General features: G+C 44.2%; 2 protein-coding genes across 9 annotated transcripts in view; one reads left to right on the forward strand and one right to left on the reverse strand.

The window, feature by feature from the left end:
* The first annotated feature begins 367 nt into the window (after nucleotides 1–367).
* HABP2 (hyaluronan binding protein 2) lies at nucleotides 368–24,474 on the forward strand. 6 transcript variants are annotated; one of them, XM_075108166.1, is made up of 14 exons: nucleotides 368–528; nucleotides 8,495–8,531; nucleotides 13,495–13,623; nucleotides 14,760–14,870; nucleotides 15,327–15,443; nucleotides 15,834–15,953; nucleotides 16,955–17,126; nucleotides 17,565–17,659; nucleotides 17,795–18,035; nucleotides 18,909–19,051; nucleotides 19,400–19,534; nucleotides 21,029–21,174; nucleotides 22,072–22,272; nucleotides 23,880–24,474. In XM_075108166.1, the coding sequence occupies exons 1-13, from the start codon at nucleotides 460–462 to the stop codon at nucleotides 22,246–22,248; spliced, it is 1,692 nt and encodes a 563-aa protein (XP_074964267.1). In that variant the 5' UTR covers nucleotides 368–459; the 3' UTR covers nucleotides 22,249–22,272; nucleotides 23,880–24,474. The 6 variants fall into 6 exon arrangements, with proteins under 6 accessions (XP_074964267.1, XP_074964269.1, XP_074964272.1 ...); XM_075108168.1 differs by having other exon boundaries at nucleotides 14,763–14,870; nucleotides 23,880–23,969; XM_075108171.1 differs by having other exon boundaries at nucleotides 22,072–22,185; nucleotides 23,880–23,968.
* NRAP (nebulin related anchoring protein) overlaps nucleotides 23,518–24,887 on the reverse strand; it is a 52,676-nt gene continuing 51,306 nt past the window's right edge. For all 3 annotated transcript variants that reach the window (XM_075108164.1, XM_075108165.1, XM_075108163.1), the window contains one exon: nucleotides 23,518–23,939. In XM_075108164.1, coding sequence (XP_074964265.1) covers nucleotides 23,838–23,939 — 102 coding nt within the window. In that variant the 3' untranslated portion in view covers nucleotides 23,518–23,837. The remainder of the gene's footprint in view (nucleotides 23,940–24,887) is intronic.

A 24,887-nucleotide genomic window follows, 5' to 3' on the forward strand; every position in this document is an offset into this window, starting at 1 on the left:
TGCAGACAAATTCTTGAGAACACAAACCTTGATGTTTGAAATCTAGACAATAATAAAAAACATGTGTTGATATTTCTAAAAATCTACCATTTTATAACTAGATCTCATTATTTTTTCAGGTGAAAGGGAGAGAAGTAAGTCTGAGTCACACTTTTTTTTCAGTTTACAATAATAGTCAAATCAGAATTCTAATACAGGGAAAATACCTTGTTTTTTTGTTAATTTATACTATCACAACTTTGATGGTTACTGATTTGAAACATTTACCAGCAGTCAAAGCAGTGCTTATCTGGACAAGATGCACTCATTGGATCAGGGCAATCTGTTGAACATTAAACAATATTTGAAGCACAGTTAATTATTTGCACTGAATTAGCTCACCCTCGAATGATTGTGGCTTGTCTGAAAAAAACGTAGGCAAGAAGAAAAGGCTAATTTCAAGAAAAAACAAGCGTAAGGATGGTTAACACTGCTTTGACCCTTCAGGTTCTTCCACTGGCCATTCTCCTAGGGAACACCTATTTGTGTGTGAGTATGTTTTTATATTACTTTTCTTGCCATGTGTCAGATCTGCTCCTTGCTGAGCCCTTCAGGGATAGCAGGAGCATTTAGCTGAGTAAACGCTGTGTAAGAGGGAAGCCCCATGGTTTTTTTAAGCAGTATCTACAGTGACAAGCAATGGCCTGTCTGGGTGCACTCGCTGGCTACCCCGCTCCCAGGGGTGTGCGGAGGGGAGTGCGGTCACTCCCCCAGCCCTGGGTGCTAAGCAATGCTCCAAACCACTGGGCTGCAGCATGGGCTGCTCATCATCATGCTGACGTGACTAGATACTAGATTGAACAGGTCAGGGGTATGTACTGGCTTGACAGTTTTGCAAGCACTTTCATCAAAGGTAAAATTTACCCTAGCCATATGTTTTGGATGGGTGAATTATCATTGCCGCTAACACGGAGAAGGTTAATGGTAAAATATTCAACACAGCTAGAGATGGCCAAAGCCCTGCTCCGGCAGAGCTTGATATACTTTCCCAAATCTATTCATCTCCTCTTTAAAGAAGACTGAAAGAATGACTTGTATCCAAAGCAAAGTTAAAAGTCAGTTTTAAAAACATTTCTTTTGTTCCTTCAAGCTCTATGATCAAGTAGATTTTCTTCTGAAGGAATTTGAGGTTCTTTCAAACCTCTACTTTCTTAATGATGGCTCCTTTGCGTGCAGGTTCATATTTACTGAAATGCGTTGCAAAATTTCAGATGTTGACATGTTTAAGTTGAGCCATTTGGGAAAAAGATATAGTGAGGAGTTTTAATGGGTTATGGATCTTTTTTAATAGCTTGGCGAATTTGCAATCAGTGTTTTTCACAGCACAATATGCTATTTATTAGTTAGTGTATCATCAGGTCTATCTATCCTCTGACAGCAGTGAATATGGCACACTTGATCCACCAGTACATGTGGCCGCTTATTGATGGGATCAGTTCTAGGGTAGTTCAATTCCAGTTTTACATTCACATTGTGGGAACCTAATCTAATAAAAACAAGCTCATAATTATCTGTTATGTTAATACACACTCAGTGAGGAAGATTAGGTGCAGTCTTAGACAACACAAAGTCTTGCACAGATTTTTCCAACTAGTCGTAAGTGTTAGACTGATTTGTTAGCTTTGACAATCCTAATCTGACTTTGCTCTAAATACTGCTGTGGAAAATGTAGCATGTATCTCACCCCGCCCCTGAAAATTCATTACCATTGCTAAAATGCAAAAGCAATTCTGCTGTCACTGAAAAGCAGCACGACAGAATATTCAGCAGGCTAGTTTTTAATAAAACATGTTTTTTCTTCATAATTAATATAACAAGGTTTTCTGGCTTAGCACTTGGCATGGATCCCAGAAAAAAAAAGAGGGGAATGAGTCGCCATGACGTGACCATTGCATGACAAACATGTTATGTGAGGACTTTTTTGCCTTAATGATTTGTTCCAAAGGAAAAGTTACAGTGAAGTAGTTTGAATGAAAAAAGAATAGATTTTGCACTTTGCTGAAACTGTGGAAAACACCCTTAAATTCCCCTTTCCATCCTTTCTCAAAATGATCTACCTTCATCGTTTTTATTCAGATCTGGTTTTAGGAGTTTTTAGAAGTAGCACTAAATGTTATTGGTGAAATATAGCAGAAGTCAAATGTAAATTTAGGCAGTAGCTCGTATTGAGTCAGTCAAAATAGAACAGGAAAGCACTCGGACATTCATGGATCCGGTGCGTTTGGAGCAGGACCGTAAGGCAACAATTTCCATTTAGTTCTTTCATATTACCTGAAGAGAAACTGATCTCACCTGCATGAATCCAGACTATTTCCATAAAAGGCAGGAAGCTGCATGATGGGTGCAAGGGAGAACAAAATATGGTCCTTTATTTTGCAGCTTGATGCACTTCGGTGCATTGTCTTCAGACATGACAGGTTGTCTCAGGTTGGATTTGTTTTTTCTTTTAATTACAGCAGGTCCGCACTGATACAGACCTCAGTGTTGTATGAACAGGAACTTTTAGAGAAATCAATACGCTTTTTGCTCTGCAAGATACTGTGGTAGAAATGTGCCTGCCATAAGGTGTTGCACTGTTAAGTATTCCTTACTTTGTCAAAAAGAAATCCAAAGCGCTCTGCTGCAGCAGGTTGTACTGGCATTTGGATAGGCAGCATTTGGATAGGCAGCAATTCAGCTGCCTATCCTCCCTGACTTGGTCGTGTGTTGAAGCAACTTTTCTGAAATACACAGAGATTTAAAAGGCATGCTTAATGTTGTGCTGAGTTGGACTAGAGAAATCCACAAGGGGACGAGACCAGTTTAGGTCCCACAACACTATGGTGATGGAGCTGCTCGTAGACCAGGCTGCAGCGCCCATCTAACAGTGCTCTAAAGTGCTTCAGCACATGCTTGAAGGGAAAAAAAAAAGATGGTTTTTAAATAAACAGATGTTCATATCAGGCTTTTCTTCCTCATGTGGTTTGAAGTCACTAGCCATGCCCAGTCCAATAACCAAGTGCACTTAGTAGCAGAAAGGGAAGTACCACATTAGGATCAAACATTTGCAAAGAAAACTTATCGTCCGTGCCTGTCTCCTAGCTGGCCCACAACAGACAGGAAACCGTTTACGGTGTTCCAAAGTCAACTCTGTCTGACACCTTTTTCTACCCCACCAACGGATCTACTCCTGCATTCTGCTCCCCTCACCATCCAGCCATTGCTGCGCCACTCCTGTGAGGGCTTTATGCTCTGTTGCCAACGGATCGCTGCAGAGAGATGAGAATTCTGTCAAGCCCATCTCAATTGCTGGCCCATCAGGTGTAATGCCCTTTTGCAGCGCTTGCCTAAATTTGCCTGATGCAGCAGGAAAGCAACAAAGCCTTGGGAGTGCCCCCAGCTAATTGTGCACTGTGCTCTCAGAGAGGGAAGCATTCCTCGCTGACCCCCGAAGGCAATCAGCTCATGCCCTGAAGCATGCAGGTTGATATCCCGTGTAACTAAAGGGACTTAATGACTTTGCATAAGCTTTAAGTCTAGCAGTATAACGTCCATTCCAGCACTGGCTGCAAAAGCGTTTGATAACACAGCGCACTCGTGTTAGTGTGACAAGGCTGGCTCCCGCAGCCCCCTTAAATCAGATTTTGTAGCTTCCCCTTCCTGCGGCATCCAAGGTTGACCCCATTTTCCACCTGGGAACACAAGCACACCTCATCCACCAACGAGCAACTTTAAAAACAGCCAGCTGCTACCAGGCCATCTCTCACGGTGCAAAGGTTAACTTGGAAACTTTGATCTCTTGGAAAACAGGAGCAGGTAACCCCTGTGCAGAGAACCAAGCTGGCTTCAGCAGCACCTCCGAGGCTGTTGCTTTTTCCCTGGATCCCTGTGGTTTATGAATCAGGTGCTACCATAGGAAAGGTTCACAACTGAATAATCAGTCAAATAAAGACTTTAAATGTAAACTACTCTGGGTACCAGGGACCATTTGATAAAGAACCTGTCATTTATTCTGAGGCACACGTTGCAGTTCAGTGTGGAGGCAGAAGACGTCTTGCTAGTAGAGAGGCGAAGAACTCGGAGGTTTTGGTGGAATCCTTTCAGAGAATGGTTTCCCAGGCTAAAAATACAACATGTGTTGCATGTGTGCTCCAGATGATAATATGCCCTGCTTTCATTATACTGCAACCATGGCCTTGGCTGAGAAATACAATGTCATTGCTGGAAAAGCCACTTTCCCTTGAAGTTCAAAGACTGTCACTACCCAAGATGGTTGCAGGCAAAAATCTGGCTGATTGTAAGAGCATCAGAACTGTCGATTCCCTCCTCCTTTGGCGAGAAGCCCAGACAAAGGTTCCCACTGAGAGCTGTCAGCGGGATCAAGGGGTTCACTACGAAAAGGCAGTAGTTGTGTCTGCCCTCATGGCTCCTTCATGCCTTATGTCAGCCGTGCATGGAAGTTGATCAAATATCCATCCTCATTCTCCAGTTCATCCCCATCCCACCTCCTTCTTGGCTGCAAAGCTGTGACTGCACAGAAGAAGAAATGAAAGGGATAATGTTTGTTTTTCTACTGTGAAGGCCATTTCGTGGCAAGTTGCAGGAGAATTTGCACAACTTGGTGCAATTAAGTGAATAGGCCAATTCCTACCAATGCAGTTTAATGTTTGAACTGCTGTAGTGCTTTTTTGCAAAGTATGTATATATGTACAGGTAGTTTTTGTCTCTCTTGCTGGTCTGTCATGCCAGCTCGAGTAGCTACACTGTTTTCTCTGGAATTACTTCTGTTTTGCACACATGTAAATTCACAGCCTAACCCTGGGTTGTCACCTCTGTGCTGCCTGTTTCTCCACCTGCTTTTGTGTTTTAATTATTCATTTTGATTGTAATAAGGGGTAGCAAATGTACCCAAGACACAATAAGCAGTTCAACTGCAGAATGCCCTTGGCAGCTGTAAATAATTTCCCTTGAATTTGGGGGGTCAAATCTTCCTGGCTTTATTCAGGAAGATTTGCCAAAGATTAACAGGACATTTTTGTCTGAGAAGGAGCCGTAGGATTCTGCCCTGAGACCAAGAAAGCTCATGGTTCTGGCATTACTGTTTGAAATCTATTACATTTCATTAGTCTGAAATGGAAAAATTGAGAGTATTGTCTATCTGCAGTGTTTAACCTTGGTACAAAGCCTAATTGGCAAAGTTTTGATCGTTCTTTGGAGGAAGCACTTTGGTGAAGTGCTAATCATTACAGTGATGACGACAACAAAGGTCAGGTGAAATTAGGATATTTTGAATTTCAGCTATTTTTCCATCATTCTTTCTAGGAGCTCTATAAATGTAATCAGCTCTACACTTAGCAGTGTGCCGGTACCCATATAAAATGTCTCTCTCAGATTTTTTTTTTTTTGCCGGGTTTCTTTTTTATGAGCCTAAAGTAATAAAATTTAAAATTGCTCTCTGCAAATTCTTCCAGCTTTGTCCCCTGTCTCTGAGGACTTGCTACGAACAGGATCCAGCTATTTTATTCCCTCTTGAGAGAACGCACACAGTATCGGTGTCGAGCTGCAGCAAGCAGAGTGGTGAAACCAGCCCCACAGCCTGATTTCTTCTCCGCCCCCCCGGCCCCCACCCCCCCCACCCCGCTTTTGTTTGAATCCTGCTCCTGGTTGCGCTCAATATTGCACCTCGTCGGAAGGACAAGATCCTCCTCTGCTGGCCATGAGCAAATACGGCACGGCAGGCAGGAGGCCCTGCCTTCGCTGCCCCTGCCTGCACCCCCTCCTGCAGCCCCCATCCTGCAGCACCCCCAACTGCAGCCCCCTCCTGTGTCCCCCCCCACCCGCAGCCCCCAACCTGTGCCTCCCTCCTAACAACCTCCTTCTGCAGCCCACATCTTGCATCCCACATCCTGCATCCCACATCCCCGGTGGCACGGGGGATAGGGTGAGCTCAAGCAGGCAAGTGTGGAGGAGGCAAGTGCTTTTCCCTCCTCTGCTGCACACCACTATGGAAAGCTTCATGCAGGGAGGCAACAGGCTAGAATTTGGCCCTGTGCTGGTTAGCGGGGGTGAAAAGGCTTCAAAACCAGTGTGGTCTGTTGAATGGTCCAGTGGACCTCAGAAAGGAGGAGAAAAGTCTCTGCATCGCGAGACGGGGGTTTTGTCCCCCACGGCTCTGCTGCTGCAGCTTGTGCAAGAGGGGGAAAAGCCCCAGGACGGAACAGAACATTAGAGCCTTAGGGTAAAGATCGGGTTTAACTCTTGGACTCTCCGTTCCAGATGCTCCAGGAGATTTTGCTCCCAGTAACATTTGTACTGTGGCAGCAGATAGAGGCTTTCATCCAAAAGTGTGAACCAAAATTTGGGACTCAGCCACCCTAGAATACAGGCCACTGCCTACTGAAGGATGTTACTGGAAACCTGGATATTTTCTAGGGCACAAGTTTATTGCAAGAGGGAGTTTAGGGTATCTGCCCTCTTGTAGGCAGCTCTGCCTATGGGAAGGTGCTTGGATGGGAAGGGTGGGTGGGTAACCTGGAAAAGAAAGCAGTATAGCAAAGTGTGAAGTCTCTTGTCTTTCTTCTTTTCTTGGTGTGTGAGCCATCCCCTCCAGTGTTGCGAACCTATTCTCTTTGCTCTACAGCTGGGGGAAACTGAGGCACAAAAGAGCATGGTGCAGTCACATTCTGCACCTTGCTCAGCCTGGGCTGAAACCCTCTGTCATTCCAGTGTGGTGCCAAGTGCTGCCCCAAATGCAGGGGAAACCTTGCTAAAGTCAAACCCTTCTGCCCCCAAGCCCTTTCCAACCCCAGTAGGAAAACAGCACAACAGGGCACCATGGAGAGCTGAGGAGGGAGAAGAAATATGTCTTGCTTCGATCTACTCCTGTTGCTGCTTCCTTGTTCTTTGTTTCATCTATTCCTCCAAAAGAAAGGAGTATACGTGCAGGGTTTGTTTTGGTCTGTGTTTATGGATAAATGCTACTACTAATTGTAAATGGAGCAATTAGACCTTTTCCTTCTATGGTCTCCATTGGGGTCTGGCAAAGGATCTGAAAAACCCTGTACCTGCACTCAAGAAATATATACACCAAGGGCAGAGCTTTTACAACCTTCTCATTTACCGTCATCTCTGCTCGCATTCAGGAGGGGCAATTTTGTGAGAGTGTGTGCGTGTCCTTCCAGCTGCAAAGGATTTAGTTATGTATGTGTGTGGCTCACTTAAGTGCACCTGGAAAGGGGCTTTGCTGAGCAGTTCAGGGGACAACGCTCTCATTAAAGTCAGTGGGAAGGGGAGCACTGCAGTGTCTGTTCTCCCTGGCTCAAACACAAGAGGGACGCAAAACTCATTTATATATTCCAGATAATATTCACAAATGTGGATTCTGAGCTTTTTGTCCTGTTTCTTATTCATTGCTTCAGATCCATTCATTTTTAGTCACAACCAATACTAGCTAAGACTGCCTTTCTTCTATATACCATTCCTATATAATGGACAACTAAACAGGGCGCGTATTTACAGCTAATTGTATCTGTAGCAATGCGTAGGTGCACATAATAATCGTGCATGAGTATGTGTGCATGTATGCTGTCCTTATTACCTGCGTTTAATTGTTTGGAAATACATTTTCTTCTTACAAACCCTGTGAAGGGTGAAGAATAGCAGCTCCAAATCTCCTTCTTTACTCCCATTGTTAGCATGTGCACTCTCGGCACAGGTGGGTAATCCTGTCCGCAACTGGGATTTACAGCAAGAGGGAAAGCGAGCTGAAATCTTCAGGCAGGAGATGCGTCCTGGCGTGGAGTCAGTGCATCTCCTTTCAGACAAGCCTCACTCACCCTCTTCAAAGGCTGAGAGCTGTTTTCCTTCTTCTTCTCTTCCCTTTTGTCGCTTGCCGTTGATCATGAGCCAAACAGGAAAGATTGGAGCCCCATATCGGAGGTCGGACACATGCCATTTCCTCACGGGAAGTGCCAGAAATGTTCTCCTCCATCCAAAAGTTGCTGACAGCCTTCCAGCCTGAAGGTCCAGATCCCACCGGCTGCACTAGGCGCAGGCTCCTGGGCCGTGCTACCCTGCCCGACCTCCGCTTTGGCAGCAGGCTGGAGCGTGGCCTCTGCCCGTATCCCAGAGGAGTTAGACAAATAGACGGTGCACGGTCACTTAATAAGTAAAAAGGCAATTTAACTCATTCAGGACAGGTTTTTCCCAAAGCACACCAGCCTTGTGGCTTGGGCTAGATGTTCAGAAAAGCCAGAGGTCCCTCATGGGTTTTTGGGAGAGGTGGGCTTCTAAAGACATTTTGATAAGCTTTTGAAAGAGCTCTTAGAATACAGGCCAGTGAGGTCCAAAGGGGGCAACGAGTTTATCTGTATGTTCAGCACAGGGACAAATAGAAACTTTGTGCCATAAACCAAGCTGTATGTTGGCTTTTTTTCCACTAGAAACTGACCATCTACCCTTTTTTTATCTCATGCAGACTTCCTATTTCCTCGCCCTCTCTGACCTGCTGCATGGTAAGTGGTTCCTGTTTCTTCATTTTAACTCCTGCATACAAAACTGAGAGGCTGGTGACCTGGTCCATCAAAAGCCATTGCTAGTGCCCAGTACTGAGTTTTATTAACTTCAACCACAGCTTTGCTGAGCTGTGATCAAGTAGAAAGCCTGCTGACTTTGGACAAGCAATACGGTGAGCACTTTCAGACCTCAACATGTGCTCTGTGTCAGTGCAGAAGACAATGTTGCATCGAGTCCCAGCCAGGAGTGTGGCACGCTGGAGCCCAAAACAGAGGCACAGCAGCGGTACCAATTTGCAGATGATCATGGGCACCCCTAGACTGAACCTGCAACTCAGTTTTCTGCTACTCCTTGGCCTCACGTGCTCAACACAGCGTTGGGAATCCATGGGTGACACAGTGGGTCATGGCCTGAAGGAGAAGTCATGGCGCTGGGCTGCAAACCTCACAGAAGGATAAGCAAAGAGTCTGTTTGTGCATGCAAATTGAAGGTCAAATAAAAGAGGGCTTACTTTCCGTTGCAGCATACAGCTGAGGAACTTTTTTCTGCAGGGTTTTGTCCAAAGTGGAAGGAAGTTCAAAAAGTGATTACAAGTTCATGCAAGCAAAAATTGTTGAAAGTTATGTAGTATTAAGATGGTAATAAGAGAAAAGCTGTGATGAATGTTATGTGAGGATCTCTAGATATTGTGTGAGGATTTTTACAACCTTTTGCAGCCTATTTCGTCCATGTAGAGGAATATGGTTTTATTGTTAAGTTTAGTATTTTTGCTGGTAAGCCCTGCTCATCCTTTCTTGATTTCAGTGATCTGAGTTTGTGATTTATAGCTAATGAAGTATTTTAATTTTGCTCATTTTCCTGCAAAAAAAAATAATGTGGCTTTTATGATGCACTCATCATTCAGCCACATTCCTGTTCGTTGCAGTGGCGTTTTGGCTTCCAGGTCAAACCTGCAAGTTCAGCAGCCTTGTAGCCCATACAGCACTGCTTCTTTCCCCAAATCAGTGTTGCTCTTCTAACATGATGTGTGTGGAAAACAACTTTCCAAATCATTCATGCATCTGAGCTCAGTATTTAGCTTCTGCAAGTATTTGACCATAGAGTTGTGCACCTGCCTTCAGGCTTTACACACAAGCTTTGGGCAAACCAGATGATTTGCTTTTCAGTGGTGGAGCTTTCACAGCTTCTTAATGCTTTCCCTCTCCCCATGCCTTATGGTCCTTATCTCTGTCCCTCCACTGTCCCTGCGATCTCCTGCTCCACATCCTCCTGCAAGTCCCCACTCCTTCAGCTGTCAATGGCTGCCTTCACCTAGCGCCCATCCCACTAAGGAAAAGGCACTGCAAAACTGCTTTTAAGTAACAGCCCCAAAGCTATCTGAAAGGCTTGTTTGCTGCTCTCACTTCTTTTGCAGCTTCTTTCTGAAGCCACAGATACTCCCAGCTACAGCCCGTGTGGAAAGGAGGCAATACCATGAGGTTTCATCTCTGCAGAATTAAATAGGGGACATCTCATTATTTAAAATACAGTCAGGATTTCAGCCTCATGAAAATAACACTACGTTATTCCCAGAGCTGGAGACAAAAAGTATTTAGAAAGGTGGCAGGAAAACTCATCCTGCTTAAATTAGGCCAGATTTCAGTCAATCCCCAGAGGTTCAGAGAGCTTGAATAAAAGCTGGGTACTTTCTGGTGCTCTTGATGTGTGTTGGTAACAGACTTTAACTTTGCACATCACTCATCTTGACAACTGCAGTCCAACAAAGTTACCTCGCAATTCAGGTCACTCGATGGCATCCTAATGCATCACTTTCCCACTCGGAACATTAGTCATGACTTGATCCAGAGAAGGTTTTGAAAACAGTGTGACTGCCGGCATTGGGATATCTGTTCTCTCCGTAACAGAGAGCCCGTGTAAGCTAACGAACAAGGGGATATTGATCAGAAATCCATTGCTTGATTGACAGCTCTTGGCAATGTGAAAAACTGCAGATGAAAGCTGGAGCAGTTTAAAAGATCACCCAGACCTCAAAGCTGATTTGAAGCTTTAAAAGTCAATCTCTGCCTATCAATTATGGGGGGATTTTTTTGTACTACACAGAGGAAACTTATTCTTTGAAAATTTGCATGCAGGATGTCTAATTTAATTTCATGTAATAGTCACATTTCAGTGACAAATGTCAGATCACTGCTTTTTTTAAAGCATGTTAAGGTTTTCCAGCACTTACAAAGAATGAGCACTCTGATTTAGTAATATGTTTAAATCAACCAGTGTATCATACTTTGTGCCTTAATTATGTGCTCAGATAAAAAAAGTGTTGTTTTTGCTTTACTAAACCTATGGTTTGTTATGAATAATTAAAAAAATGGAATGGGAGCACTTCTCAAATAAGAGATGTGGAAGCCAAATAGTTATTTAGTGTCAAAGCAATGATAAATAAGAAGACATCTTTTAGTTTGATGTCATGTACCCAAGTCAGGGTTTTCTGTTCTTTGTTTTTCACTGCTTCGCACAGCTGGGGAGGACACGGAGTAGCTGGAAGATGGGAAACATCACTCACGTGACCCGTAGAAGCTATTTCTGTTTCACAGTTTCATAAAGAGGGATGGCCATGGAGAAAGCAGGGATGCTGGTGATTTCTCAGGTCTGGGGCACTCTCGCATCACCTTGGCTGGTCTCCCAGCCAGGCAACTCAGCTTCCCGACTCCCATTATTCACACAGGGGCCTAGCGTACCCAGAAAGGTTTGATGATGTTTTCCGAGCCCCTTCCGCGTGCATTCTTAACTCCACAGCTTGGACATAGGGCTTCACTTAATGGTACCCACCCATACCTCTGTCAGCCCGCCTGAAACTGGACACATGAAAGTGTCCTTCTTGAGGGCTGCCAGGTGCCAGCCTGGCCTCAGGTGTGCATTAGCCTGTCCCATCAGCGCAAACGGGGGTTTGTGCTTCGCCACCTTGCAGAGCCACGAGCAGCAGACATCCTGCAAAACATGGATTGCATCTTGGCCAACTGGGTTTTATTACAGAGACACACTTTAAAAAGTTCATAATGGATCAACAAGGAATTTCATAAGTGCTGTTAATAAACAATCCGTTGCTAGGAAATAATGCCAACGTAACAAAATGAAGTCACAGTACCATTCATTATTCCTTAACACTGAACAGTTGGTTTAAAAAACATAGGAGATGCTTCTACAATGCTTTAGCTGTTTGTGCTCAATTGGAGCACTTGTTTTCCCTCTGTTGCCTCAAGACAGTCCTCACCAGCCTCTGTAAATCATGCTGGGCGTGTTCACAGCCTGCTTTTGGCAGCCATAACTCCCCTGTTCATCCTTCATAACTTTTAGCAGGTATACATTTCCATAAAAAGGGCTACCCCGTCTCTCAGAATACTTCTTTAAAGCATCTGTGGAATAAAAGCTACCGCTCCCCACTAAGATTTTAAAACTAAAGAGGGGAAACAAAATCAGACTCCTTCAGACAATTCCCTCAAACTCAAGTCCTCTTGCAAAATCTCCCCTCCGACAAAGTGAGCTTGCAGACTGCATTTCAGGCAAAACCTTCTTTTTGTTTTCCTTTCTTAACTACATCACATTAAATTTAATTTTGTTCACTGTAGACAATGTCCTTATCTTCCAGCGAGATTCTTCTGTTCCTCAGCAAGGCACGCACTTCTGCAACACTTGCACACTGTCGAGACTCAGCTCCTGTGGAAATAATGAGCTGAGGAAAAGGAGTCTTGACTTGACATAGCAATAAATGAGGTGAAACTTTCCTCTTTTTTTTTTTTTTGGTGAGAAACGAGAGTTGGCATGTAGGAAAAAAAAAGAAGAAAAAAAGACGGTTCTATTTTAATATGAAATATAAAACACCCATTGTACAAAAGTGGAATTTCTTTTTTTTTCCAGAAGCAAAGGAAGAATAAAGATAAAGGCTGCAAGTGAATGAATGAGGAGAGAAAACTAAGATAATGCAGTCGATAATCAGTTCAAGGCAGAGCATTATCCATGGGGCCATCGGTCCGGCCCTAGGGGAGAGCTTTTTAAAATGTCTCTGTACGTAGCTTAGCTTTGCTCATTACCATAGCTTGTCTTTGAAACACCGGAGTGCCTTCCACCAGCAGCAGCCATACCTGTGCAAGAAGCTGCCAGCCCACATTAATCAACTGGCCCCCCGAATGCGGGCTGGCAAAGCCGCAGGTCGCTCCAGCGCCGGGCTCCCGGGGAGGACGCTGGCTGCTGGGAGGCTGCAGGCTCTGCTGAGGCAAGGATGGGCTTTTCGGCACGTGTCTGCTGTGCTCGGCCCTCGCTCCTCGAAAGGGGTTTTGTGGATGGGGAGCCACATAGGTGTGCAGGTGCCTTGGGCCCTCGCTGCCCTCTGATTTCCCTCGAAATAGGGTTCTGTGTCCCCACACGCAGCAGGCAACCGTGCGCCAGTGAAGATCCTGCGTCGCGCTGCAGAAGCAGTGGTGCTGCTGATCAAAGCAGCTGGACAAAGGAAACCTCTTCTTGTAGGAATCCGAATCTCCTTTCCTTGCTCTGCTGGCAAGAGCCATCAGCATCTCCCCTGGCTGTGGTGCCCCACAGGGGGGTCGTGCGGGCGCCTGCAGAGCCCCCCCACCTGTGCCCCCTCTGGGGCATCCCAGCTGCTGCCACAGGAGCCGGCTGAGCGGCCAGGGTCCCAGCACCCTCCAGGAGCAGCAGGGAGGGCAGAGCTGGGGCCAGCGGTGCTCAGGGGTGTCTGTGCTGGGTGCTGGGTGGGCTCTGTCCACGCCAAGGAAGAGCTGAATGGCACCTTTGGTCCTCAAGATAATGAAAGTTCTAGACCCACTGACATCCCAAATGAGCTGAAGGAGAAGAGGACCGTCCATACCAGGGAATAACTTCTTGCATACCTTCTGTCCTTCTAGCAGTTTTAATTCCTCTGTTCTTCCACCCACTTCTCACCCCTTCCTGCAGACGAGGCTCATGACTACAAGTACTACGATGAGCACACACAACTGGAGCAGGATCCCTTCCTCCAGCAGCAGTCCTCGGAGGACCCTGACTGGTTTGAGGAATATTTTGGCTACAATGATAACACAAAAGGTACCCCTGAGGGGTTGGCAGGGAGGTGAGGAAGGGGTAAAATCCCAACCCTGCGCTTGCAGCGTGAGCACGGCAGGCCTCAGCTGCCAGCCTGCTCTCGAAATGCCTGCATCAAAGGGATGAGTTAGGAGGATTGTTTGCAGTGTTCTCTTTTGTATTTCTCTTGTAAGGAGCCTGTGTTTTATCTCTGGGTTTCACAGGATGGATTCTGATCATGCAGAACATTTCTGATTGCTACTACAAAAAAAGCACAGGCTTATTTGTGAATAGACACTGTAAGATGTAATTGCTGTTTTCATGGGAAGTATGTTCTGTATTTATGCTGGGAACCAAATGTAGAGGAGGTTTCCTTTTTTATTCTATTTTCTCAGTTGCAGGGTTTTTTCTTTTCTTTTCTTTTCTTTTTCTGTTTTGCCAAACTTCTAGAGAGCAGGAAAAGATCCTTGAGATTGCTTAGGGAACACAAAAGGAGAAAGAGGGAAGTTGCCTGTAACATCCCTTGGGTTATCCCCTGGTACAAAGAAAGCAGAGCTGTTATGGGGCTGTCCCCAACACCAACTGCTCCTGGCAGCCTGGAGTGGAGTGGAGAGGCTCAGTGCGGTGTCAGCAGCAGCACTCAAGTGACTCTCAGCAGGTGCCTGCTTCCTTGCAGCAATAGCCACCCAGAGGTATTTTACAGTATAATGGTGGCAGATGGCTTTTCCAGGGGTGATTTGGTGCCATGTTGCAACCAGGGCAATGCCAAATCCAGACCTCTCCACACTAAGTGCATGAAGGCAGATGCTCAGGGCCAGCTCTGGCTCTTAAGGCACCTGCTTCTGCAGCTGCCATAGAGGCAAATATGGCCCTGAGCTAAGGAAGGGACTTGCCCCATTACAGCTCCCTCACAGACATAGCAAAGGGACCGAAGAGTTCCAGACCCAAAGCTGTGAGTTGTTGCAGCTTGCAATAGGCTCTGCAGCAATTCTTAGCTGCTCTTGCAGCTGATGAGGTGATGCATAAATGTGGTACCTGTTACCCAGGATGTTGTGTCCAGGAAGGCAGCCTTCTGCAGTCAGAAAATGTAAGAAGAAAAAGCAGGCGATGGAGGTGGAGAAGCTGAAAGTTATACTAAAAGATCTCCATCCTTATCCTAGCAGACCCATGTTCTTCCAACCCCTGCAAGAACAATGGTAGGTGTGAAAACAGAGGAAACAACTTCAGCTGTCTCTGCCCCGAGCCGTATGCAGGGACTACATGCAAGAAAGGTAATTGCTTTTGTGCTAACTTACACTCCTTATTTTGGTGACTAATGTTGCTGTTGCACCTCTGCCAATGGAGGCGAACACAGAGTTTTATAAACCCACTGTTTGCTGGGGTGAGGGTCTTGACAGCCCACTGCAGACATGTTCAGTGGTCTCACACTTAGCTCCTCATCCAGACCAAAGTCTGCCTAAAGCAGCATCCAGTAAAATAGGCTTTAGGCGTGCAGAAAGCGCTCTTATATCCCCTGCCAGGTGGGTAGTGGTGAGCTGCTTGTTGGTTCTGCAGATTCTTTCCATAGATAATGTGAACAAAAATGAAAACCCCAAGCCTATACAAGACAGAAGAAAGCTTCCTCGGAGCAGCGCGAGAAAACATGTCTTCCCATGATCCCTGTGAGGGCACAGCTCTTGCACACACACAAATGCTGATGAAGTACCCTGTGTCTCTATTCTCCACAGTGAAGGACATGTGTTTGGACCAGAGGTGCCACGAGGGAGACTGCCTGGTTATGTTAACCCCACCTTATTTTCAGTGCAGCTGCAGTCACCCCTACAAGATACCCAACTGCCAACGAGGTGAGCACAGCCCCATCAGAAAAGGTTCCCACTTAGCAGGGTGCTGAGTGAATTGCAGTGGGGATGGCACGGCAAGGTCACCTTACCACAGACAGTCAGCAGTGGGACATCACATGCAGCCCACACAGAGTGTGGTCCTGCCCTGGTCATCCAGCCTGAGTCTGCTATGGCTCCCGTCTGTGGAGCTGGTCAGCGATGAGTCATGCTTGATTTACAGGGTGGTGGTTCACTCACTGGAGAGACCCCCTGTGATAAGTGTTTTTCAAGAGTTCATAAGAACTTAAGGCCAACAGGCTAAATGGGAGCTCCCCCAGTTCCCATTGGGCATGCGAGTGACTGTACAATGTTCAGCAGAGTGACAAAGCTGTTCTGTGTCCTCCTCATTGACAGCATCTTCACCGTGCAAACCAAACCCATGCAAAAATGGAGGTATCTGCATACGGCACAGAATCAGATCAAAATTCACCTGCAAGTGCCCTGAACCTTTCAGAGGGAGATTCTGTGAGATCGGTATGTCACAGCTCCAGGGGAGAGGGTAGAGGCGAAGCCTTCAGACAGCCAAGGGCCGGCTCCACCCTGCAGTCACAGATTGATGTGCCATCGCACCAAGTACCTGGCTGCACCTGGGGCACTGGCCTCCTTCGGAATAGTGTCGGAGGAGGAGGCTGACTTCTGCAGCCACCATCAGCAAAGGGGGTCAAAACAGTTCCCATACTGATGTTTTCTGAGTGTACTTCAGCAAGGCCCCACCTGTATATAATGAGCAAGCACACATTTCCTGGAGGTTGCACATGTCCCATAGAGAAGGAATATTAGGCTTTCCTTAAACACCAGATATCTGATGTAGGGAAGATTCATATCCAGTTGCCTGTGACTTCCCAGGCTGAAGGGACAGCCACTGACACACAGATGGGTGGCCAAAGGCACAGGATTACCCCAGCCTGAATGGACAGCCTTTTGCCTCTGCAGCACTACCATGGACACCATACCCCACACAGATTTCCAAAGAGAAGGATTTGTTTCTTTCTCCTTTAAAAACTGATTGCACTTCAAACTCCATGTACCACAACCTACTCCACATTGCAGGTGGCATTTCCTCCACTTCACCTACAAGTTAGGTTCACAACCACACAATCTTCCTTTTGGCACATCCACTGCCCTAGCATGATAGCATGCTCTGCCCACTTCTGTCTAATCCTGCTGATACCACTTCTTGCCCAGGCCACCGACGGAGAGATTCTGCTTTGGCATTAAGACACTTCTTAGCTGCTAGGTCTTTACCATGCAAAGAGGTTTCAGGCATCTGAAGTCAATTAAGCTTCAAGCTGGACAGATGTGGGGACATTACTCTTATTTCTGGCCTATGTAGGATAAGGGATATGATTACATGACCCAGCAGGTCCTTCTGATCCTCCATAAAATGAACACAGGGCAAAGAAAGGAAGGAAGAGGAAGCACTTTGGGAAGGAACACCACAAAAGTAATTTTCATGTCACATTGTCTTCCTACAGGAGCGGATGATTGTTATGAAGAGGCCTCCTCTAACTACAGAGGAAGAGTGAACCAAGCAGTGAATGGCAAGACCTGCCTGCACTGGAATTCCCACATTCTCTTGGACTACCCTATTAATGCCTTTATGGAGGATGCTGACTCTTATGGCATTGGTGAACATAACTTCTGCAGGTAAAGTTTTGAAGAAGAAACGGTACAGGTCTATATCAAAGAAAGCACTCATGAGAAACTGCTTATGAATTTGGCAAACTGATGATGTTAAGATCTCTCAATCTTTCTAGACGCTGCCTGCCTATAAAATACCAGGATGCTAGAGCTGCATTCCCTAAGTCACTATACTGATATGAGGCTTCCAGAAGCAGCCCTTGTTTCCCTCAATAAGTCCCTCATTTTTCTTAGGGTTAAGATAGGTATGGGAATAGTAGAATGGCAGCAGCCCCACTCCCTTATCTCAAGCATCTTCATTGTCAAATCTTACGAAAGAGTATCTTTGAAAGTTTAGCTCTCATACGGGAGCATGAGGCTGCCCCCCTAAGCATCCTCAGCTCCTTCGCTGGTTTCATGATCTCTCTATTCCTGTTGGCTGACGCTTTCCACTGTTCCCTTCAGGAATCCTGATGAGGATGAAAAACCCTGGTGCTACATTAGAAAAAATCACAGAGTAGAATGGGAATTCTGTGATGTTTCACCCTGCTCAGGAACAGGTAAAGAATTATAAGTGAGCTGTTTGGCAGTGTGTAGGTGGTCCAGAGCCACAGGTGCCCCCCTGTTACTTAACTCCTCCAGTCTGATATTATGTCTGCATTACACATCTGCTGTCTCTTCCAACACAACTGTAGAGAGCCCATGGCCAACAGACAGCCCAACAGTCCAACATGGATCAAATGAAATATTCAAAACATGTGGACAACCAGAAATTCAAAGGACACTCAAGAGGATCTATGGTGGAGCTAAGACTACAGCTGGCAAACATCCCTGGATGGCATCTCTGCAGATAAAGACTTCAAAAAAGAGTGAACATTTCTGTGGTGGAGTGTTAATTAAAGCATGCTGGGTTCTTACTGCTGGGCACTGCATTGAGTAGGTGCATGTCCTATGGCTAGGGTAAATAAACATATAAAAATCAGGATGGTTATTAAAGACAGTTTGGAATCCAAAGTATTGCAATCCAAATGATTGCATGGAATCAAATTGCAGAGAAAACATATATGTGAAAAAATGAACCCATATATGAAAATATACATATACTTAAAATTGGTGCTTGCTGGAATAACAAACTTAACCCCAACTCATGTAAAATGAGCTAAAAGAGTTGTGTGAGAGGAAAAGAGGAGGAATGTCACAAAGTTTTGCAATGTGTGAAGGAAGGAATTGATTAAAACCTCAGGGGATATTCGGGTATCCTAAGCCACATCACATATTGCATCATAATTAGAGATCTCCAGGACAGCCAAAAGATGCTTTTTGCTTTCAGTTGTTTATGTGCCAGCTAGCTTAGGACATGACTTTTCCTTCAACGTTTTTGTTTAGCAGGTTGGAAACTACTATCCTTGGAAATCAGTAAATTATACACTGGAGATCATTCCAGCACAGGTGATTTTAAGTATGCCCAGACAATGGCAAGTAATTGTACTCCCAGGTCTCCATGAGTTACCACTCATCATCTTAGCCACAATAAAAGACTGCATGTGCACCGCTATTCTGTCCGAAAATGCAAAGAAGAGTATTCACACAGCTTTAAATAATTTTATTTCATGACTGCAATGAGTTAAGAGCACATGTACTGTCCGACACCACCGCTGACTAAGCCCTCCTGCAATGATCTTAGGAAATCTTCTGGCCATGCTCTACAAGAGGAAGCAATATCTTGACTTCTAGATACTAAAGATGCAGGTTTTCACCGCCACTGATAGACAAAGTCTGCAGGTAATTTACTTTTTTTTTTTTTTTCAGACAACCAGCAGACAATCTCCAAGTAGTCCTTGGAAAGCAAGACCTCAAGAAGAGAGAGCATCAAGAGCAAATATTTGATGTGGAGAAGATCATCGTACATTACAAATACAGAGAGAAGGATGGTGTCCCACACAATGATATTGGTAAATCCCCTTTACTGAATATTCATGTGGCTCACCTCCAACCTCAGCTGTTTGAGGTGTCTCTCTCCAACTAAAGTCAATGGAAGATTCCCATTGAGAATATATTCTGGAAATAATTAGGCCAAAATGTGGTTTAGACCAATTTGAATCTTTGGGGTGTGAATTGTGGTGGGCAGGCAGAAGTCATGGGCGGGGAGAGGTAAAAAATAGGGGCCGGTCTAGCATGTAGTGCAAATAGCACGTCAGGTATACGCAGCTTTGCAGAGAGTTGGCCCACAGGCTGGTAGTGATGGCTGGGAATTAAAATTAGCTACAAATACTTTTTGTTGTTGTTTATCTTCTCTCCAGCACTACTTAAATTGAAGCCAGTTGATGGTCACTGTGCAGTGGAAACAAAGTATGTGAAAACAGCATGTCTGCCTAACTTCTTCTTTCCTGTTGGGACCGACTGCTTCATTTCTGGATGGGGCAGGACAGAGACAGGTATCATGGGCTAGCTGGGTTTTGGTGGGTACTTCCGTGGCAAGGTGGGCTGGTAGCTTCAGCAACAATTGCCAGGACAAATGTGGACCTAGGCACTTAGTGAAACCAAGACATGGAATTCAAAACTAAGGACAGCTTAACCCTGCTATAGAAATTACTCATTAGCAGAAATCTCCAACTGCTAGACCAACCAAACCTTTCAGAGTTCTGAAAAAAATCCCTGGCGCATTTTTTTTGCTTGCCATCTGACGCATCATGTCATGGTTTCATCTGAAGGCAGCAATAGAAGCAATAAGGTATCGAGAGAGGCTATTGTATAGTTTGTGTGTTTCAAGACAGGACCAAGAAGAGGGGAACTTTCACATGGTTTTCCAGCCCATTGGGTCAGATAAAGCTTTTCAGAAGCAGCATCTGGATCTTCAGATGCACTGAAAAATAAAAAAAAATCCAAAGCTTTTCAAGTTCAACCAGCTCTATCCAAAACCTTTCTTGCCCGTGGTAAATCCTAAGGGGAGAAATTACTATGCTTAAAAAAAGATAATGGCAATTTTCTGAAAAATGCATTTTCTCATGTTCTGATTGATGTGTTGCTGTAAAGCAGCAGAAAGAAAATTTGTCACTGAGGCTGCAGTAGGTGTCCTAGTGCTTTGTGACTGATACAGCCTGATACGATACATAGGGCCAAATTCTCCCTTCTGATGTAACTCTCATTGAAGTCCACAAGAGACAAGCATGTTCATTTGATCAGAATGCACCAACAGAATTTAATGGACATTTTTTAAAAGTTCCAAATAGAAAGTCTGTCTTAAAAAGGATACAGGGAAATTTTTTTTAACCCCAACAAAGACTATCAAGTACCCTGTACGTGTTCAAACTAGATTGGCTCCATCTTTGAGCAGAGTTATTATTAGCATTTCAGGAAATCACTGCAGAAATTGAATATTTCCTGAAATTCAAGCAGAACCAAACTTATAAACCACCTTTAATTATCTACAGATGTAGTGCTTTGAAACTCTGGCTATTGCCTTTAGATGTCAAGTTATGTCTTTAGATTCACTATAATTAATCATTGCCCTTAAATATTGTATGATTTTCAGTTTTCATCTGTTTCATTAGCCTGCATGTTAAAACATCTAATGGCACCAGTCTGAGAAGTGCTGAGTGGGTTGAAGTCCCACTGGGGCCTTGGGAGCTGCAGACAACGAGCACCTTTGAAAAGCAGGATTACACGGGTAGAGCTGATCAGAACTAAATTCTGAATACCTTCCTTTGCTTTTGTTCAGGCAATAACTCGGTGTCCTGAGTGAAGCTTCCAGGCTCCAACTCTCACCCTTATCATCTCAGATAATTCTTTTCTTCCCAGGCTAGCCCATGCATCCCCCTGCTCTTCCCCCTTCCCATCCAAATGGCGAGCAAGCTCATATTTTGAACAAAGACAACATGTAACAGGATTGCGAGGAAGGTGACTCCATTTTTTTGGTGCACATCCCTTAGATGAAGTATCCCGTCAGCTGTTAGATGCCAACGTCAGGCTGATTTCGCAGAGGAAATGCAATGCACCCAGAGCATATGATCACATACTGGATGAAAGCATGTTTTGTGCAGGAAATCTTCAGAGACCCAGAGCTGATTCTTGTCAGGTCTGTTGCTTTTTCTGTAGTTGTACACTAATTTTTTGTGTAAATAGTCAGGCTGTGCAGATTAATTGCTTTGGCAGGGTGCTGCGTATGTATCTGTTTCTCCCATCAGTGTATTTTAACAGCCCTCATCTTTCTTAAGTACAGTTTGAGATGTATATCCCTAGAGCTAATGTTGTCACTGTTAGCCACTGGCAGATCTATGGAAGCTATAGACTAGCCTGGAAAGTTTGGCTTCTGAGGCAGTTTGTCATAATAATCTGAAAACTGGCCTTTTTTCTCTCAATTTTATTACGACCTCTTCCATGAGCACCAACTCTAATCGATTTTTCACTATCAGAGCTAAGACTTGCAGGGAAAGTCAGGGTTGACACTTCTTTTCATTACAGCTAGTGCAAATGTGAAGCAAGTTCATATTTATACTGGACAGGGAAGAGTTTGAACAATGCTTCCTGAGGTGCAAACTACCACTGCAAGCATACTTTGCAATAGGAATCACCAAAAAAACAAAAAATGAGACCAACCAACTCAGAATAAAATTATTTTGAGGTGTGTGGGAGAGATCAAGTGTTTTCATTTATGCCAAGGATCTCATCTTTATCTTTCTGAGCTCAGGCTCTGAAGGCCTGGTACTTCCATGCCTGGGAAATGTCATGTGACCATGTCATATATATGTCACAGACTTGAACAACCAAAAAATTACATCCAAGCAGTTTGGTATCATTTGACCCGGTTCCAGAACTGCAAGCCTACGCAGGGGCTGAGCAGCATCTGATGGTACATCCGATGATAGGAAAAAAACATCATTACAGCTTCAAAGTCTTATGTTGAGAGAGGAGCATTCTTATTTTGGTTAATATTTTGCTTCATGTTTTGAACATGTGTGCTTTTTCTTATCAGGGAGACTCCGGAGGCCCGCTAACTTGTGTAGAAAATGGCTCCTACTATGTATATGGACTTGTGAGCTGGGGTGATGAGTGTGGGTTAAAAAACAAGCCAGGAGTTTATACCCAGGTGACAAAATTTCTCAGCTGGATTAAATCTGTAATTCGGTCTGAGTCAAGGTCAATTCATTAGCAGACAGCTTTGGAATGATAAATGGTAAGCTTGAGGTATTTCCATATTTTTATCATTTCCCCAAATGCCACCTCTTTGACCAAAAACGTTATTGATATTTCCTCATGGCATACACAGGGCATCCTTCATCACCATCTTGAAAATAGCCTTAGAGCATTTGCTAGAATGTCAGTGACAGTTTTCCTGTTGGGAGCTTTGAAATAAGCCCACTTTTTGTAGCAAAACAGATCAGCAAGTAAAGCAACTCCAGTTCGCCCCCAAATCAATTAGAGCTGCAGCTGCCAATGTTTCCAGTTTTGCTTTTCAAGCCCTGAAAATTCTGCAGGCTCAGCTGCTGCCACCCTTTCCCTCTTCCCCTCATGCCCCTGGCTAAGGTGTGTTTTTTCTGCACTCACCTGACCCTGACACCTCAAAGCTATTGGGGTGTGCTCCGAATGCCAGTGCCATTTTTCACATACATAAAAATCATCACATGCCTGTGTTTTCAAGACTGCAGCCATTGGAATCATCTGAGGAGGGAGGGCGATTTTTGAAAGCACTTCTGTAGGGCTAATAACCACACATTTCATCAGTGATGCATTCCAGATTGAAAAAGAAAAAAAAATAAAAAATCACTAGAGTTATCCACTTTATTCCTGATTAGAGGATAATTACTTATTATGCTTCAGATCTACAATGGTGTATGTGGGCTTAACTTCAGTTCATAGCAGTGAGACATAGGGGATATTAAACCCCATTGAAAAAATGGGTCTAAAGCTATTGCATAATTCTTGGTTATTAACAAGTTTTGCCAGCCAAATTGTTTATTTTTTTTCCCAGTGATTCTGCAATCCTATATAGAAATTTGAAAAATAGTATTAAAATAGGATACAAAGAATAGACATGTTTGTAAAGAGTCAGTTTGTTAAAACAGTAATATCCTTTTCATCTGAATTCTAGGGTTTACAACTTTCTCAGCTAAGCAGCTACCTAATCTATCGACAGCTACCCCTATTGCCATAATGTCTAAGAAACTAATTCTGATTTTTTGCTTTTGAAGATTTGAAAAAGGCTGAAGAAGTAATTGCGATCTGAATAATTCTGTTAATCAGGAACAAATTCTCTGACGTCCGCTAAAAGGCGTGCCCTTGCTTAGCCAATAACTTTGCTTCCACTGGCCTTTGTTGTGTTCATCTGTTGAGCCACCTGAACCACGCTTTTGTATTCTCTTAAGTCAGAGGTGCCAATGATCCAGGAACATAAAAATCTCCAAAGATTACAAGTATGGAATAAGATTCATCTGATTTATTCGTTACAAATTATTTTATATTCTACCAATCAGGTTCATTCATCTGTAGTACAAAGCTGAGCCTGCCAGTCACCTAGTACTAATTTCATTTACAGCTTTAAATAAATATCAGATTCTGTAATACATACAGTGATAAAATATCCACACAAAAATAGAAGGATGTTATAAATTGCAATGTTTAGATTGTTTTTTAAAGCAAAAAGTTCTTAGACACCATCTATTGTGCTTCCCAGAAAACTGGAAAAGCTATAGGATTTGCAGGACAAGATGAAAATCTATTTGTGTTTTGTCATGTTTCTGTTTACTTCTGATACAGCGGCATTTTCCTTCTCTTCACTTGCAGAATTTCTGAAGCATCAGGGTTGACTGCGACCTGCTGAGAACCTTCCGTCTCCAGGTGGCCCTGTTAAATCAAACCCAACTAATTTGTGAGGACAGCCAGTGGACAGAGGAAGGTTTTAACAATAATTCTATAAAAATATTTGTATATTAAAAATTACCTCAACTGGCAAACAAATGAGCAAAATCTGAATCACTGCTCTGCACTGAGCAAATCTACAAATGGAAAAGTGCAAAACCCACAGCCATTCATCTAGGTTAGAAACTACACATACAGAAGGACTGAATGTGCTCAACTCCTAGTTTCTGATTCGAGCCCTTAAAAAAAAAGAGCAAACCAGCAAACACCTGAGTTCCAGGTTGATTGCACACCTGTAGATTTCCCTCAGACCATCAGATTATTATCATATGTAGGACTTAAGAAGATATTGCCTGCAGTCTCCACTGCCTGCATTCCTCAAGCACAGTTATAATTAATGAATAGCTTTTCAGATGGGAATGGAAATCATGGCTATGCCCTGTTTCTCTTGTGATAGCTTATGGCTTGACTTGTTGCCAAAGTTAAAAATTTAAATTAAACAAGTATTTAAAGTGCAGAACTTCTCTTTTATTGTAACTTAATGCTTCCTAACTGTAGCGTCTACAAAGTCCCTATATAGACTTTTGCTGTCTTGTGCTGGGACATTGCAGATTAGGAGTCATCCCTGTGGAGGTAGGGAGGAGGAAAACCTGGAAGATCCCAGCTTGCAATTTATTGCATCTTGGGGTGGACAGAGATGGAGGAGGCTGGAACATCCCCCCTTTGCAAAAAGCCTCCCACACGGTGTGGGGAGCCTCCCACAGCACACGTTATGCTGTTAGGAGTCTACTAGGAGTCTACCCTGAGCCTGGCCGTACTGTTGCCAGTGGAGATTACATGGCAACACAGATGTGTCTTGCTGAAATTAGGAAAAGAGAAGGGGAGTTGTACAGGGAGTTCCTTCCACATCTACTGCTTTTCATGGAGGTACCA

This window comes from Phalacrocorax aristotelis, chromosome 12 (genome assembly GCF_949628215.1).
Source record: "Phalacrocorax aristotelis chromosome 12, bGulAri2.1, whole genome shotgun sequence".
Taxonomy (NCBI): domain Eukaryota; kingdom Metazoa; phylum Chordata; class Aves; order Suliformes; family Phalacrocoracidae; genus Phalacrocorax; species Phalacrocorax aristotelis.

What these genes read in the sequence shown, in the direction of transcription:
- HABP2 (XM_075108166.1), top strand. Translation starts at nt 460, where the DNA reads ATGGTTAACACTGCTTTGACCCTTCAGGTTCTTCCACTGGCCATTCTC. An exon ending in GATACCCAACTGCCAACGAG is followed by an intron (nt 15,444 to 15,833) that starts GTGAGCACAGCC and finishes CCTCATTGACAG; the next exon opens with CATCTTCACCGTGCAAACCA. An exon ending in TGTCCCACACAATGATATTG is followed by an intron (nt 19,052 to 19,399) that starts GTAAATCCCCTT and finishes TCTTCTCTCCAG; the next exon opens with CACTACTTAAATTGAAGCCA.